Source organism: Lynx canadensis, chromosome E1, assembly GCF_007474595.2.
Source record: "Lynx canadensis isolate LIC74 chromosome E1, mLynCan4.pri.v2, whole genome shotgun sequence".
In the NCBI taxonomy this organism is placed as follows: domain Eukaryota; kingdom Metazoa; phylum Chordata; class Mammalia; order Carnivora; family Felidae; genus Lynx; species Lynx canadensis.
Window position 1 is genome coordinate 9601641 of NC_044316.2, and position 17617 is coordinate 9619257.

The 17617-nt window shown below is 45.7% G+C and overlaps 1 protein-coding gene across 5 annotated transcripts in view; it reads right to left on the minus strand.

Annotated features, from left to right (window-relative positions):
* SPECC1 (sperm antigen with calponin homology and coiled-coil domains 1) overlaps positions 1 to 17617 on the minus strand; it is a 285266-nt gene that overhangs the window by 48736 nt on the left and 218913 nt on the right. For all 5 annotated transcript variants that reach the window (XM_030294995.1, XM_032591236.1, XM_030294993.1 and 2 more), the window contains one exon: positions 13143 to 13245. In XM_030294995.1, coding sequence (XP_030150855.1) covers positions 13143 to 13245 — 103 coding nt within the window. The remainder of the gene's footprint in view (positions 1 to 13142; positions 13246 to 17617) is intronic.

Here is a 17617-nt window from a genome sequence, read left to right on the forward strand (position 1 = left end):
CAGATAGTAAATAATTTTGATTAGTATGTCATACAGCCAAAAGGGCTCTACTGTAACTACTCAACTCTGCAGTTTAGCACAAAAGCGGTTATGGGCAATATGTAAATGAATGGCTGTGACTGTGTTCCAATAAAACTTTACTTATAAAAACATGTGGTGGTGGGGCGCCTGGGTGGCTCAGTCAGTTCAGTGTCCGACTTCGGCTCAGGTCATGATCTCACGGTTCGTGAGTTCAAGCCCCGCGTCGGGCTCTGTGCTGATGGCTCAGAGCCTGGAGCCTGTTTCCGATTCTGTGTCTCCCTCTCTCTCTGACCCTCCCCCGTTCATGCTCTGTCTCTCTCCGTCTCAAAAATAAATAAACGTTAAAAAACAAACAAACAAACAAACATGTGGTGGGCTAGATTTGGCCCCTCGGTTGTTGTTGACATCACACCAATCTGAGTTTGAAGCTTAAATCTGGTATTACAGGATCAGACCTACATTATTACTACCTCAAATGGCAAAAGCTCTGATGATACAAAATGTTCACTTTACTTTTTAAAAATTAATTTATTTGTTTGGTGGGGGGCAGAGAGAGAAGAGAGAGAGAGAGAGAAGCCTAAGCATGGTTCATGGGTTTGAGCCCACGTCAGGCTCTGTGCTGACAGTGCAGACAGAGCCTGCTTGGGATTTTCTCTCTCTCTCTCTCTCTCTGTCCCTTCCCCTCTCTCTCGCTCTCTCTCAAAATAAAATAAACTTAAAAAAAAAAAAAAAGATGTGCGTGTTTTTTTTTTTTTCATTGACTTGCTAACTGTCACATGGTTTTGAAATGACACGGGAGAGATGTGAATGGAACCAATCCTACCCTACAGGCCCCTCTCAGCTCAGCTCATTTTTTTATGCTGTAATTCCTCAGGTGTTCTTCCACTTAAAAATGTTTCTCAGAAAGGATCTGGTTTAATTATATAAAAATAATAAATATAATATAATAAATATAATAAAACCATATGGCCTTTTTCCTCAGACTTTCACCCCCAAATTATATACATTTGATACAAAGAATATATTAGGTTTATGAATCATAACAATAAAGTGAATATCTGAGTCCCACCTCCCATATAAAAACTAGAGTATGAATACCTTGCATCCCTGTGTTTTACTGTATTGTTTTATTTTAATTTTTAATATACAAGGTAGTACTTGGATATGTTTTTTTAAATATATTTTTTCAATGTTTATTTATTTTTGAAGGAGAGAGAGACAGAGCATGAGTAGGGGAGGGGCAGAGAGAGGAGACACAGAATTGGAAGCAGGTTCCAGGCTCTGAGCTGTCAGCACAGAGCCCCACGCGGGGCTCAAACTCATGAGCCATGAGATCATGACCTGAGCCGAAGTCGGACGCTTAACCAACTGAGCCACCCAGGCACCCACGGTAGTTTTTTGTTTGTTTGTTTGTTTGAATGTTTATCTTTGAGAGAGATGGAGAGACAGCATGAACAGGGGAGGGGCAGAGAGAGAGGGAGACACAGAATCCGAAGTAGGCTCCAGGTACTGAGCTGTCAGCACAGAGCCCAACATGGGGCTCGAACTCATGAACTGCGAGCTCACGACTTGAGCCAAAGTCGGATGCTCAACCGACCGAGCTACCCAGGCGCCCGCCACGGGTAGGTTTTTTAAAGTTATATTTGATCAGATCTAAAATTTAAATTCCAGTTTCCTATGTACGCTTACCTATTCCTTACCAATCATCTCCCTGATGCCCCACTTAAGCTTTTCTTATTGCCACTTAAAAAATAAATAATAGCTTTATTGAGATATAATTCGCATACTATAAAGTTACCTTTTTGAAAATGTCCAATTCAGTAGCTTTTAGTATATTCACGAGGTTGTGTAAGAACCACTACTATCTAATTCTGGAACATTTTCATCAGTCCCAAAAGGAAGCCTGTGCCTAGTCACTCCCGATTCCCATCCCCGCAACCCTGGCAACCACTAATCTGCTTTCTGACTCTATGAATTTGCCTACTCTGGACATTTCATATACACAGAATCATATAATATGAGGGTTTTTTTTTTTTTTTTTGCATCTGGCTTCTTTCTTTAAAAAGATACAATCTTAAAAATAAATTTTTGTTAAAAATTTACATGCTCATTGTAGAAAACGAAACACTACGGGAAAGCATGAATAAATTTTAGTATTTAGCCAGAGATACTCACTGTTAACATTTATATAACATTTGTATAAATTTCTTTTGATAGAATTGGAATCATACCAGACAGATTTTTAGAATCTGATTTTTTACTTAATGTAGCATGCATATTTTTTCCAGTGCCTTTAAATTTTTTTTTTTTCAACGTTTTTATTTATTTTTGGGACAGAGAGAGACAGAGCATGAACAGGGGAGGGGCAGAGAGAGAGGGAGACACAGAATCGGAAACAGGCTCCAGGCTCTGAGCCATCAGCCCAGAGCCCGACGCGGGGCTCGAACTCACGGACCGCGAGATCGTGACCTGGCTGAAGTCGGACGCTTAACCGACTGCGCCACCCAGGCGCCCCTCCAGTGCCTTTAAATATATTGCCCAAAGCATGATTTTAAAGGATTTATAATATTCCATTGTACACACATACTATAATCTATTTGATTCATCTCGTCAGAAATTTGTATCACCTCCAGTTGTTTCAAAATGATTTTTTTTAAAAGTTTATTTATATATTATAAGAGAGAGAGAGCACAAGTAGGGGAGGAACAGAGAGAGAGGGAGAGAGAAAGAATCCCAAGCAGGCTCTGCACTGTCAGTGCAGAGCCCAACACGGGGCTCGAACTCACAAACCATGAGATCATGACCTGAGCCGAAATCCAGAGTTGTACGCTTAACTAACTGAGCCACCCAGGCATCCTTTATAATGATTTTAAATAAATAAAACTATAATAAACTTGTTTTAAATTATATTTTCACAGGCACCCACAATTACTTCCTTGCAAGAAATACCTAGAAACATAATTTCTGTGTTAAAGGGCATACTGATTTTGAGATTCCTGATATACACTGCTACATTTCCCTCCCAAAAGGCACCATTCACCTACCCTCCCACCAGTGGTAGAGCTTATCACTTAAAAAAAGTCTTCCAATATGATAAGCCAAGAAATGGCATCTCCTTTAATTTGTATTTCTTTGATTGTAAGTCAGACTGAACAACGCTTAGTTTAAAACATTTTTAAGGGGCGCCTGGGTGGCGCAGTCGGTTAAGCGTCCGACTTCAGCCAGGTCACGATCTCGCGGTCCGTGAGTTCGAGCCCCGCGTGGGGCTCTGGGCTGATGGCTCAGAGCCTGGAGCCTGTTTCCGATTCTGTGTCTCCCTCTCTCTCTGCCCCTCCCCCGTTCATGCTCTGTCTCTCTCTGTCCCAAAAATAAAATAAACGTTGAAAAAAAAAATTAAAAAAAAAAAAACAAAAAACATTTTTAAGATAGGGGTGCCTGGGTGGCTCAGTCGGTTGAGCATCTGACTTTGGCTCAGGTCATGAGCTCGTGGTTCATGAGTTCGAGCCCCACATCGGGCTCTGTGCTGACAGCTCAGAGCCTGGAGCCTGCTTCAGATTCTGTGTTTCCCTCTGTCTCTACCCCTCCCCACTTGCACTGTGTGTCTCTCAAAAATAAATTAAAAAAAAATTTTTTTTAATTAAAAAAATTTTAAGATAATTTTTGGCTATTTGTAACTATTATGCCTGTTAGTGATTTATTTATTTATTTATTCATTCATTTATTTATTTATTTTTTTAACTTACAGGGAGTTCATGATATTGAGCTCAAGGACCTGCAGCATTGAAGGCTGTCAGAGCCTGTGATACAGAGAAGGTATTCAAAACTCTGGGAAGACGAGATCATCACTGTAATTCCCTCGGGGACCAGGGAGGAATGCAAGGGAACACCCAGGGCAAAGGTGTGTATGACTTGAGGTGTAACCACTGTCCCCCGGGGCACGGCAAAGGCCAAGCTACCATCCCCTCTTTTTGGGTCTAAACTCCCGTCCCTGTCCAGAGCCCCACTTCCGTTTGAAATGAACCCGTGACCTGCTCTCCAGTCTGGCCCCGACCCACACTGCGCCTTGCCCACCACCATACCCAGCCTCGCACGGGCCTGCCTTCTGCCCCCACCCCTGTGCTAACTGTTCCCCCTGCCTGGGATTCCTTCTACGTCGTCTCCACAGGGCTGGCTCTTCCTGTCATTCTGGCCTGAAGGTACGCTCCCCTCCTCAGACAGGCCTTCCGAATCTGGAGTGCCCCCAGTCACCCCGCACTGTCCCGCTCCACACAACCGTTGTGCCCTCCAGCCCTGGCCCTTCTCTTCGCTGTCGGTCCCGCTTTGCTGTCTGTCTAGACCTGGCTGCTGAACGCAGTAGCCAGCAGGTGCTTGGTATATAGTTGCTGAGAATATGCATACAGGAATCAAAGAGTTTGGTGACCCCCACACCTCCCAACCTTGGACTAAAACTAGTCTGATCATCCCTTGATCGATACTGACCTGACTGTCTCAGGTCATAGCTGGAAGTGTCCCCACAATGTTCTCCTAGAAACTGCCTCAAATCAAAACTGCTGGGAGCCCCCTCCCTCCCCCTGAGCTGCTGGCCTCAGCCCGATGCCACACGACTCCTGAGGTGACAGCAGTATCCAGGGCTTAACTACCCCTGCCCCTGCAGCCACAACCAGGTCCCAGGTGGTGCTCTGTGTCTCACCCCTCTGGCCTCAGTGCTTGTGAAGTGACATGAGAAGCCCCTCAAACTTCGCTCATTCTTGGTTAGAATTAAAAGATAGCATGTGAATCACAATGCTATGTAATGGGATGATTTGGGGAAAAAACACTCTTCCTTTTTTTTTTTTTTTAATAAAGTTTATTTATTTTGAGAGAGAGAGCATCTCAAGCAGGATCAGCACTGTCAGCACGGAGGCCACGGTGGGGCTTGAACTCATGAACTGTGAGATCATGACCTGAGCCGAAATCAAAAGTCGAGCACTTAACCGACTGAGCCACCCAGGCGCCCCGGGGAAAAAACAGTCTTGTCGACAACTTAATTTTCTTATTCAATTATGTTACTTAAATGGTCTTAGTAAAGATAAGGAAGAGGTGGTCCAAGGATATTTATACACCAGTGACTACAGATGCATTGTGAAGAAAAACACTAGTCTGGAAAGGGCAAAGGTCTTATTTGAGTTTAAACCCATGGAGTTTCTGTTACTGTCAGAAAAGTTATTTTCTTCAGTTTCCTGAGGAGTGAGGAGCTCCCGGGGTTATTCAACTATTCATCAAAAGTTTCTGGTTAATCTCTCCGGAATCAAGCCTTTAACTATGAAGCATACTCTGGCAACAAAGCTTATGAAAGAGTTTACAGGAAATAGCATTTACTTACCAACCTATAGAATATGTTATCAGAAAACGGATGTTCACTGAAGCAGTAAATGAATTCAAGAGACTTGAGATAAATAACCCACTGTTCTCTCTCTCTCTCTCTCCCCCTCTTTACCTATTTGTGGGGTAGATTCATCTGGTTTGTCAGAAAGCTCTGGAATCATTAGGTCTATCCTTGTAGGGTTTGAAACAGCAGGGCCCCTAGCAAGTCCAAATCTAACTATGAAAGCTTGTTGTCCATGGTGTCTGTGGGCCAGCTGGGACTTCCTAGCACTAAGGTGGTTGGAGCGCTGAGGCCCTACCAATACCCAGAGAACACCTTGAGGGGGGACACCCTGAAGTCAACCAGCTGGGTGCTGGAGTGTCCTTTGTCATTTCTCTCTCTGTCCTGAAGCCCTAAGACCCTAAGACCTCAGCTCGGCTAAGGATGGTCACTACCATCCCTTCACTGAGGGACCTGGCCTGTGACGCACTCTTTTTTTTTTTTTTTTTTTTTAATTTTTTTTTTTTTCAACGTTTATTTATTTTTGGGACAGAGAGAGACAGAGCACGAGCAGGGGAGGGGCAGAGAGAGAGGGAGACACAGAATCGGAAACAGGCTCCAGGCTCTGAGCCATCAGCCCAGAGCCTGACGCGGGGCTCGAACTCACAGACCGCGAGATCGTGACCTGGCTGAAGTCAGACGCTTAACCGACTACGCCACCCAGGCGCCCCTGTGACGCACTCTTGATACGTGTGTGGAATTCAGCCGTAAATCTCTGCAAAGTCCTCGTCCCTCCCAAGAAGCGTGACTAGGCACAGCCACCCCCATCTCTGCAAGTGGCGCCCTGGCTGTGTTCGCAGGGCCCTGCCATGCCCTGGCCAGTGTGGCCAACACTGGTGATTCAGCCAAGGTCACAGGGCAAATTTAAAAAGATGCGTTCTGCCAACACCCTAGGTCAACTCAGTCGGCTTGGGAAGGCCGGTTCTGTCCCAGGGCCTCCAAGGAGGAGCCCAGCTGCCACTGTGATTGTCCCAAAGCAGCGAACCCAGCTGGGCTCACCAGACTTCTGACCCACAACGTGGTGAGCTAATAGCTAAATTCTGCAATAATTCACAGAAACAGAAAACTGAGAGCAGAGTGGCTGGAAGTCAGGAGGGTAACAGAGAATTCCAGAGTTTCTTCCTTAGGGTCAGATTACTTACTGTTCCTAGATGGTAAACCAGTGACATCTTTTCTTCTTCAAGCCATTGGCGTTATGTTCTTGTTGTTCACATCCACCGTGTTCCTGCTTTTTTTTTTTTTTAGTGTCTATTTATTTATTTTGAGAGAGAGAGAGACAGTGCACACACGCAAAGTGTGAGCGGGAGAGGGCCGGCGGGGAGAAAGAGAATCCCAAGCAGTCTCTGCACTATTAATTAGCACAGAGCCCAACGTGGGGCTCGATCCCACAAACCACAAGAACGTGACGTGAGCTGAAATCAAGACTGAATGCTTACCAGACCGAGTCACCCAGGCGCCCCCGTGTTTCTAATTTTTTTTTACAACGCACAGGCTTTTGGTAAGTTGAGATCCAGAACCGTAAAGGGTTTTTTCATAGGCAGAGATGTGACTTTTCGATCCAAGGCTCTCAAGGCAGCCTGTGCCTCAGAACCACCCGAGGCCCGGGCCCCTGCTCGTGAGACTGCCATTCCGGAGATCTAGGGTCAGGCCCCGGCACAGATACTTCATAAAAGCTCCTCCGTGATTTAATGTGCAGTCAGCATTGAAACCAGGACTGGGCAGCAAAATTCTAAGACACTCTTATGATCTCTACTCCCCAGAGTTTCTCCTGTGATCACGCTATGTCATGGAGCAAAAGGATCTGACAGATGTAATTAAGCTTGCTATCGAACTGGCCCTAAAACAGGGAGATTCTCTGAGTGGGCCTAACCTCATCACCTGAGGTTTTACTGAAACTTTTTTTTAACGTTTTATTTATTTTTGAGAGTGCGAGTATGAGCGGAGGAGGGACAGAGAGAGAGGGGAACAGAAGATCTGAAGCGGGCTCTGCACTGGCAGCAGCAAGCCCGACGCGGGGCTCGAACTCAGAACTGTGAGATCATGACCTGAGCCAATGCGGATGTTCAGCCAACTAAGCCACCCGGGCGCCCCACCTGAGGTTTATTTACAGTAGAATTTTCCCTGCTGGAGACAGAAGTCAGAGATACAAAGTGGGAACAGGAGTGGGACGGGATGGCCACTGGGGCCCGAGGATGGAGGCGGCAACGTGGAAAGAATCTGGGCGGCCTCCACTTGCTGGTGTGACCCTGGGCTGAGAGCCAGCAAGGAAATGGGGCCCTCAATCTTACAAACACAGGGTACCGTCACCAACCTGAAAGACACGAGGGGTGGATTCTTCCCCAGAGCCTCCAAGGAGAACATCGCTCAACTGACACCTAGATTTCAAGTGACGTGGGACTGGACTTCTGACTTACATGAACTATGAGCTCCTAGGCAGGTGTTTTAAGTCCCTGAGTCTGTGGTAATTTGTCACACAGCAAAAGAAAACGACACCGGAGACTTTCAAAGCAATAAAAATAATTGGCCGTTTCCAGCCAAACTATTTTCAAATTATATTTCCCGCAGGAGTGAACTTGAATATCATTTTACATATTTCTTGCTACTGTAACAGTACTCTAATGTTTTAATTTGACACTCGGAATCTGAGGCCTTTAAAACCTTAAAACAGCCTGTTAAAACATGCTACAAGTTATGGATTCTAGCTTTTTTCTTTTAATGCTTATTTATTTTTGAGAGAGAGAAAAAGAGAGAGAGACAGAACACAAGCAGGGGAGGGGCCAAGAGAGAGGGAGACAAAGAATCCAAAGCAGGCTCCAGGCTCCGAGCTGTCAGCACAGAGCCTGACGCGGGGCTTGAACCCAGGAACTGTGAGATCATGACCTGAGCTGAAGTCAGAAACTTAACTGACTGAGCCACCCAGGCGCCCCTAGCTTTTGAGAGGTAGGGAAGCTATGGGTAATCCCTACCTGTGCCTTCAGCCACATAATCACCAGTGTTGGCCACACTGCCGGGTATGGCAGGGCTCTGGGAACACACCCACGGTGCCACCTTCAGAGGTATGGGGTGGCTGTGCCTAGTCACTCTTCTTGGGAGGAACGAGGACTTTGCAGATTTATGGCTGAATTCCATACATTTTTCAGAGTGGCCAGGTCCCTCAACTAAAGGATGGCAGTGACCATCCTTAGCCGAGTTGAGGTCTGAGGGCTTCAGGACAGGGAGAGAAATGACAAAGGACACTCCAGCACCAAACTGATTGATTTCATAACTGCAAGGTGGCCCCCATGGTGTTTTCTAGGTATCGGTAGGACCTCAGCGCTCCAACGCTTTACTGCTAGAAAGTCCCGGTCTCCATACTGCCATCAGTCAGGGACCTCTCTCAGCTCCGGATGTGCCCCCTTCAACTTCAGACCCACTGATGGTGCACTGAGTCCTTGTGATGCTTCAGAAGAAACTCCTGGATTTTAAACGGTTCATGTGTTAGGTCTACCCAGATAACCCCCCTTTTGCCCTATGTACACAGGAGATTATTTAAGGGTGAGGATCCCTGGGGGTCATTCTTAGAATTCTGCCTATCACACCCACCATCTTGTGTTCTGGCCCCTTCGGAATCCCTTCTGGTAATTACATGAGAGATGAAAATTTCCCTGTCATAACCCAAATGAGAGAATTGAAAGCAGATTTTAAAAAAGAGACGTAGGGTTCTATGTGTCAGGTCTATCCTTGGCTGGGGTCAGAGAGTGATTTGCAGGGGCTTCCTGGAAGCCTGACTTTAAACAAACAATTCCAAGGAAATCTGGGTTGAGTAGATCATCTAGAAAGGTCTCCTCTTTGCTGAGAGCCACTTAAAGCTCAGGGTGGGCCTCACTTTGGACAGAGTGCATGCTTGTGTTTTTCCACTTGACCTCAGTCCTGGGGCTACTCAAGACATCCGAAAGCTGAACCTGGGGGCTCGGCCGCAGGTCTGAGCTGCTGTTCTAACTTTTCACTGCTGTCACGCCATGTTACTTAAGTTCCAATGGACACAGTCGTTACAGCGATGATGTCCTCATTCTGACCTTCCAAGCCTAGTACCTGGGATGAGATAAACCGTGATGAAAACACGCAAGTCCTTGCCTTCCTCAGGCGAGGTGAGCCACTGCTCAAATGTCACCTCCCCGACCTTCATATGTCACTGGTGTCCACACACCCAGTGATCCCAATTCCCCTGCCCCAAATTTTCTCCACAGTACATAACACCTTCCAATATAGCAGGTACTGTACTTTTTTTTAAGTTTTTTTTTTTTTTTTTAACATTTATTCAGTTTTGAGAGAGAGGGAGAGAGAGAGAAAGAGAAGAAGAGCACAAGTGGGGGAGAGGCAGAGAAGAGAGGGAGACAGAATCTGACGCAGGCTACAGGCTCTGAGCTGTGAGCACAGACCCCGATGCAGGGCTTGAACTCACTGACTGCGAGATCATGACCTGAGCCGAAGTCAGACGCCCAACCGATGGAGCCACCCAGGTGCCCCTCAGGTATTATACTTCTTAAATTTTAATTGTCACTCCTCATGTGGGTGGAAGCTCCATGAGGGCAGAGATTGTTTCATTCCCTGCTGATTTCCCAGCACCTAAAATATTACGGGGCCCAAACAGGGCCCCTCAATGAAGATTCATTGAATTAATATATGCAGAGTTTGGACATAATCTATCCGTGCTATACTTCGGTGGGCTAAACAGGAAGTTCTTTTAAGTTGAAATGCACATGGCTACTGTTTTTTCGTTTTTGTTTTTTTTTAACTGAGCCATCTGAATTTTCTACAGTTTATTTTTGGCTTCCTGAGTCGGAGAAGACAAGCTTTAGAAGGCTTAAGAGGCGTCTCAGACAAACAGGTCTAGACAAAGGATATTTTGTGAGGAGTAAAAAAATCAGACACATATGATTTATGTTTCCCTCTAAACTTACGGAGATTTAACAATGAATGAAAATTACTCTTCAGGCAGAATGACCTTTGGGCTTCATCAAGCGTAAAATGCTTTGAAAACTAGTTCAAGATGTACACAAGACAAAACAAAAAATCACCACAGCAGGAAATACTATTCTCATTCTTATGATGGGAAAGGTCTTATCGTATGATCCCTCCCTGCAACCTAATTATAACGGCATTAGGTGCCCAAGGACCAATTCCTTCTGGAAATCTGAATTGTCGTTTTGTATCCATCTAGCATTTCCCTCCATCCATTTCTATGAGGTGGGGACAGGACAGTGCCATCAAGCGTCAGTGGCCACGTGCGGCTCGGCCACGGCCAGGACTCTGTTCCTGGCTTTTGTCAGCTTCGGTCTTCTGTTACCATTCCTACTCCCCCTACCCTAAAGCCTCCCGGGATCACTTTCTCTCCCCTACTCCTCATGCTCTTCCATTTCCCCGGCAGTGTGGCTGACATGCCGAGGGGTGCTGTCATTGGGGTGGCTTTCCTTTATGGGGTGGTTTCAAGCCCTGGAAGGGGCCGACGCAGAGTGTGCAGAGAGCAGCTGAAAGACGAAACGATGCATGGGAGGCCAGCTTTTCCCCTGGGAGTCTCCATTACTGGTCATTAATTGAACTAATCTTTTGCTCTTGCTTTTTTGGCGGAAAATGGGGGAAAAAAAGGTAAGGTCAAAGACACAAAACGTTTACGTCCTTGGGTGGAGTCTGATTTGAAGACCCTTGGTTGTTGCTATTAGAAAGACAATCCCAGCCCTGCTGCTGCTTAACCATCTGGGCTGGCTCTTGGCCAAGGCCTTGTTTTCTTGCTTGTTTCTTTCTTTATTTATCCCCGCTACCCTCAAAGCTTAAGATGGGGGAGGGAGTGTTGTGGTGCTAGCAACTTCAAAATTTTTAGCAAAGTGGGGTAAAGGTATACGAAGGTGGCGCCTGAGTGGGGAGAAGGCAGGAGAAGGCTATTTTATTTTTATTTTAAAAAATTATTTACGTCATCTCTGCACCCAATGTGGGGCTCAAACTCATGATCCCATGATCAAGAGTCACAAGCTCTACCGACTGAAGCACCCAGGCACCCTGGAGATGACAATTTTAAAGAGGATGGCTATTTAATGGGAAAGGTAACACAATCTGATATGTACAAGAAAACACTGGAGAATATTTTCATGTCCTTGGAATAAAGATTTCTGCAACAAGATGCAAAAAGCACTGACCACTGGGAAAAGACTGACACACTAGACTTAATTAAAATTAAAAACTTTGTTCAACAAAAAGGTGAAAATTCAAGCCACCCGGGGAGGAGATATTTGCAATACGTCTATCTGACAAAGGACGGGTATCCAGAACATATAAAGAGCTCCTAAAAGTAACCAGGGAAAGAAAGACCGTCTGATTTAAAAATGGGCGAGACACCCGAAGGGCACATCCCCAAATGGACTACCCAAATGTCCAGTCAGCATACGGAAAAGTTCTCAGCCTCACTGGCCGGCAGGGAAGTGCAAACCCCAACCGCAATCAGACACTAGTACACACTGATCCAAAGACTGGGACAACGCAGAAAAACGGGTCTCTCATCATTTGCTGGCGGGAGGTAAACAGCACAACTGCTTTAGAAATCTGTTTGGCACTCTCAACTGTGCTTGGATATATGCATCCCCGATGGCCCAATAATCCCATTTCTGGGCATAGGCCCAGAAAGAACGAGTGCACGTGCGTTCCGAGAGACACACACAAGAACACACCCACACTATTGCAATAGCCCCGAACTGGAAATAACTCATCGGTCCGGCAATGATACAACGGGTAAGTAAATAACGGTATGATCACACAAAAGGTTCCAAAGGGTAAAGAGAATGATGAACTACAGCTGGGGTAAGCCTTAGTAACTTAATACTGTATGAGAAAAGCCAGATGCAGGTATCATAGTTTTTGACTGCGTTTATGTACAGTTCAAGTGCAGGCAAAACTACTCTAGCATTTAGGGATGCCTGCTTTTTGTTGAAAGCTATGAGGAATAAAACTGAGGACAAGAGTTATCTTTGGGAGTGGTGAGGGGCTACGATTAGAAAGCCATAAGAAAGATTTTGGGGAACCGGCGATGCTCCATTTCTGGATGTGAGTGGTGACTGCGTGGGTTTTCACCTCATAATCATCCATGAAACTATCACTTATATTCGAGGTATTTTTATCTTTATATACGGTATTTCACAATTAACAAAGCTTACACTTTTAGATCGGGTGTCACTTCCTTGTGTAACCTTCCCAGAAAACAAATACCGTCCTGATAAACTTGAAACTTGAAGTTTGCAACTTGAAACTACATGCAAACAACTCTCCAAGTAACAGAGAAATGCTGAAGACGTTCTAAGCGGGGCGTTTGTATCAATCAGGAAAAGGTGCCTCCTTCAGGAAGATGGTGCAGCAAACGCAGTCTGTCTGGACTGAAGCAGCCTGTTGGGTGCACTGCTTGCAGAGTTTGCATCTCCTCCGAGCAAAGAGAAAGGTGCCCCTTCCCACAGGAGATGCACACCTGGGTTGAGGTACATGGTTCGTTGGGTAGAGCACAGACTGGCTCTCAGTCCCACTCACCTCTTTGGGCACCACAGCAAACCCCACTACCTGGCGGCCCCTCCCCCAGAGAAGAGAAGGACACGAGTTCTACGCACACCGGCCCGTCCAAGCCATATGGGTGCCCAGAACAAACCCTGGCAAAGGCCTGCCGCCCAGAGCCGGGTGGAAGCCGGTCGACACGGTCGCTTACCGCATAGCCTTCTGTCTTCTTCTGACACCATTTCAAGAGAGCGTTGCGCTTGGAGCCGCCATATTCCCGGGCCAAGGCAGCCAGGGGGTCTCTTCTCTCCACACTAGTTAGAAAGAAGAGCACGTGGTAAAGAGAAGAGGCTAATATTTAGGACCCTCAAGTAGGCAAGAAACAAATAACTAGATTATAGAGCAAAAGTCTAGGTCTCTCCAGTGAGATGCGTCTTTATTATGTCATGCTAGTCATACGAATGATACGTCTTTATTATGTCTCACGATATGAAAGAAGAATTAAATTGTACTGCTTGGCTGTCAGAAGTCTGGAAACAGGTTGATTTTCGTTTTCAGTTGTTTTTAAATCCATCTGTTGTTCCATTCATCTAGCCCTTTAGTTATTAAGTACAGTATCATTTTAATTAAAGACTCTAGAAAACTATTCTACGTGTTCCAAGGCTACACCTATACCTACGTAACCTATGAAAGGTAGGCTGAAAGGCCATTTAAAACCACTAGATTGGCTGCTTATGGAGAGGTGATAGGAATGGAGATAAAAGGGAAAAATCAGTAAAAACTACTCAAAAGAGGGGCTTTGCACACTCCAAAAGTGATACTCCCCAGTTTGTGAGATACTAACTCATTTCTGAGCACCTGTTTAGCCAAAGGAAGTGATTTTACTAAATAATATAACAGCACTCTGAGAGCAAGACTTCAGGCACCCTCTTCTCAATTTTTATTTTTTTTAACTTTGTAAAGAAAAAAAATTTTTTAACATTTATTTATTTTTGAGAGAGACAGAGCACAAGCAGGGAAGGAACAGAGAGAGAGGGAGACACAGAATCCAAAGCAGGCTCCAGGGTCTGAGCTGTCAGCACAGAGCCCAACGTGGGGCTCAAACTCACGGACCGTGAGATCATGACCTGAGCTGAAGTCAGCCACCTAACCAACTGTGCCACCCAGGCACCCCTCAATTTTTAATAGATGCCTACGTTACTTTAAAAGAAATTTTTTAAGCTTTTTTTTGAGAGAGAGAGAACAAGTGGGGGAGGGGCAGAAAGAGAGGGGAACAGAGGATCCAAAGTAGGCTCTGTGCCAACAGCGAAGAGCTCAGCAGTGGGCTCGAAACTCACGAACTGTGCGATCACAACCTGAGCTGAAGTTGGACACTTAACCCGCTGAGCCACCGAGGCGCCCCGTGGAACTTTTTTATACTAGCAAATAATTGGAAACAATCAGATGCACATCATCAGGAAAATTAGTGAACAGAGGTACAGTCATACAAAGGAATACCATACAGCAATAAAAGCCAACGAACTGAGATGTACGCAATGACTTGAATGCACAGCAGGAACAATTTTGAGTTAAAAAAAAGCACTGTATGTTCCCATTTGTAAGGAGAAGTTTAAATGAGAATTTAAATAATGTATTGTTTATATTGTTTGGGGGTGCAAGCGTATGTGGTGAAACTGGAAAGAGAAGCAGAGGGCGACATACAAAACAGGACAGTGGTGATCTTGGGGCGGGGCAGGGAGGCGAGGCCAGCGCAGAGGGGCTGACGGGAGATTTCAATGGTAATAATAATTTTCCCTTCCTTGCACTGGAAGGTTGATATCCAGGTGCACTGTTGTTCTTTATACCTTACACGTATCTTATTATTATTGTTTTGTATCATTCTGATACTTAATGAAAATACTTTAAAATATTTTTAAGGAGGAATGTAATGATTCCAGACCTCAGCAATCCGAATTAGGGTAGAGATAGTAAGAAAACTTCATAAACTTGCGTTAAAATTTTGCTGGTGCCATCTGATGCCTGGTTTTTCTTGTACCTGGCATCATCTGTAAACTCATATCCATGAGTTTCTGTGGTCAGAGTCGCGAAGAGCCTATGATGTTACAGTGACGTGGCCTGTGTTTACTAAAGCCACGTCTTACTTTGTCATTTAGAACTGAATTTTTAGGTCTGACAAATGAGGAAAGACTGAAATGAAGGTTGGGAGAAGAATTTCTGTAAAGGCGGCCAACTAAAACATTTACTGGACAATTTTCTTTGAAAAGATAAAGTTAACTAGATATGGTGCCTGCTCCAAATTAATATCAATGGGATGAAAACTTCCAAAAGAAATTAATTTCTATCCTGTCATTCGTCTCGGTGATGTGAATACAAAAATAAAACAACACAGTGATTTCCACTAATTTAATCTTTCACGATGAAGGGTATCACATCAACAGCACACAAACATAGCCTTTTCTTTTTTTTTTCTTTTTTTTTTTTTTTAATTTTTTTTTTCAACGTTTTTATTTATTTTTGGGACAGAGAGAGACAGAGCATGAACGGGGGAGGGGCAGAGAGAGAGGGAGACACAGAATCGGAAACAGGCTCCAGGCTCTGAGCCATCAGCCCAGAGCCCGACGCGGGGCTCGAACTCACGGACCGCGAGATCGTGACCTGGCTGAAGTCGGACGCTTAACCGACTGCGCCACGCAGGCGCCCCACATAGCCTTTTCTGTACACATTTGTGGCATAAAGAAAAGAGCCATTTCAGAGTAGCACTAATTCTGGTCCTTAAAAACAAGATTTGGGGGGTGGCTGGGTGGCTCAGTCAGTTGAGCGTCCGAGTCTATGAGCTTGAGGCCTGCTTTAGTCTCTGTGCTGGCAGCTCGGAGCCTGGAGCCTGCTTCAGATTGTGTGTCTCCCTCTCTCTCTGCCCCTTCCCTGCTTGCTCTCTCTCTCTCTCAGAAATAAATAAACATTTTAAAAAGCTAAAAAAAAAAAAGTTCTGATCATTTAAATCTCCTGTGCAGAAACAAGACTAATGTGTAATATCTGGGGCTTTAAGTTAAACCTCTGAAAAGATATGACTTCATCTATTTGGGTGCAAATATAGGCCACACCCAAAGGTATGACAAGAGCTGAACTTATTCAGACTTTTATAAAATCCTATTGTAACACACATAATGCTGTAGTTATGATGTTTGCTAAAAAGCCATTACTACTAAAGTGCCCTGTTTTGTGTACTCATCTATCTACGTACTCATAAGCACTGACTGAATGAAATGTTGTGTGCGTAACACAACACAGGGGGCTGGGAGAGACATCAAAGTGTGAGACGAGGTATTCACCATCTACTAAAGTGCAACGTACGAGCACCTGGGTGGCTCAGTCGGTGGGGAGTCCGACTTCGGCTCAGGTCATGATCTCACGGTTCGTGAGTTTGAGCCCCGCATCAGGCTCTGTGCTGACAGCTCAGAGCCTGGAGCCTGCTTCAGATTCTGTCTCTCTCTCTCTGTCCCTCCCCAGCTTATACTCTGTCTCTCTGTCTCTCTCTCTCTCAAAAATAAACATTAAAAAAATAAACATAGTGCAGCCTTCAATGGGGACAAAGGCACACACACCACACCACAGTGGATTAAATACCCAAATGAGGTTAAGACACCAAAGGCAGAGAAAGGGGGCATCGACGCTACCAGGGTAGTTTGCTTGGCTTTGAAGGAGAAGGACTTAGGGGAGTGTGAAAGGGACAGAAGGAAGACAATTCAGGCCAGAGCCTCGCGAGCAGTCAGCAATGCATGTGTTAGCGGCAAAGGCTGAGAATAAAACAGGCTCTGACGGAGCGGAGGGCAGGGACACGCTAGCACGTGAGCAGGGTGAGACTAAGCTGCAGAGAACAAGAATAAGGAGCGAGGGTGGAAGAGTGCATGACGAGTCACGGGAGGTTTCTGACAAGGTCTTCACGGGACGCGCTCGGTGTTCTAGAAGATGACTCTACATGGGGAAGCAGCGAGCGGCTAGAGGGTGGGGAGGTTTGCCGTGGCCTCGGTGAGCAGGGGCACAGAGCAGGGATGAAGTGGCAGAGGTATGAGCAAAGACAGGTTTTTGGTGACCACCCCCGCAGTCTCTGTCCCCCCTCCACCACCCACCCCCCCCCCCATCACCACTAACGGGCTCTTTCGACACTGACTTCAAAATGCCCCTCCAGTCCTTCCGACATGCCACTGTTTACTGAACCACTACTCGCAATCATAAACAACAGAAACAAGAGGCCACAAACCTAGTGGTTCCCCACTGCTTTACCAAAATGAGTACAGACCTCTAGCCTTGGCAATGAAGATCATTCACAATGTGAGTCCAACCTGCCTTTCCGGTGGTGATACCCTAACCACCTATCTGCCTCCTGGCCAATCTTGACGTTGATGATGTGTATGCCAGGGCCCCTGCCCTCATGCGGCCCGCAGTCCAGTCTAACCAAACTAAACCACCGCCAGTTCCCTGAACTTCCAGCAGAGCCTCAAGGTGACGCCTGCAGGACCCCTGTGGCAGAAACGCTGCTTCCTCACTCCCGACTTCCTCGTCCAACTAGCAACTCCCCACGTAGTCTGCTTATACTTCTTTTCCTACAGCTCTTATTTCACTCCGCACAGTCCTGCTGTGCAGTGCCCTCCTCTCTTGCTGAAGGCAGGCGCTGAGTCTGGGTCGTTT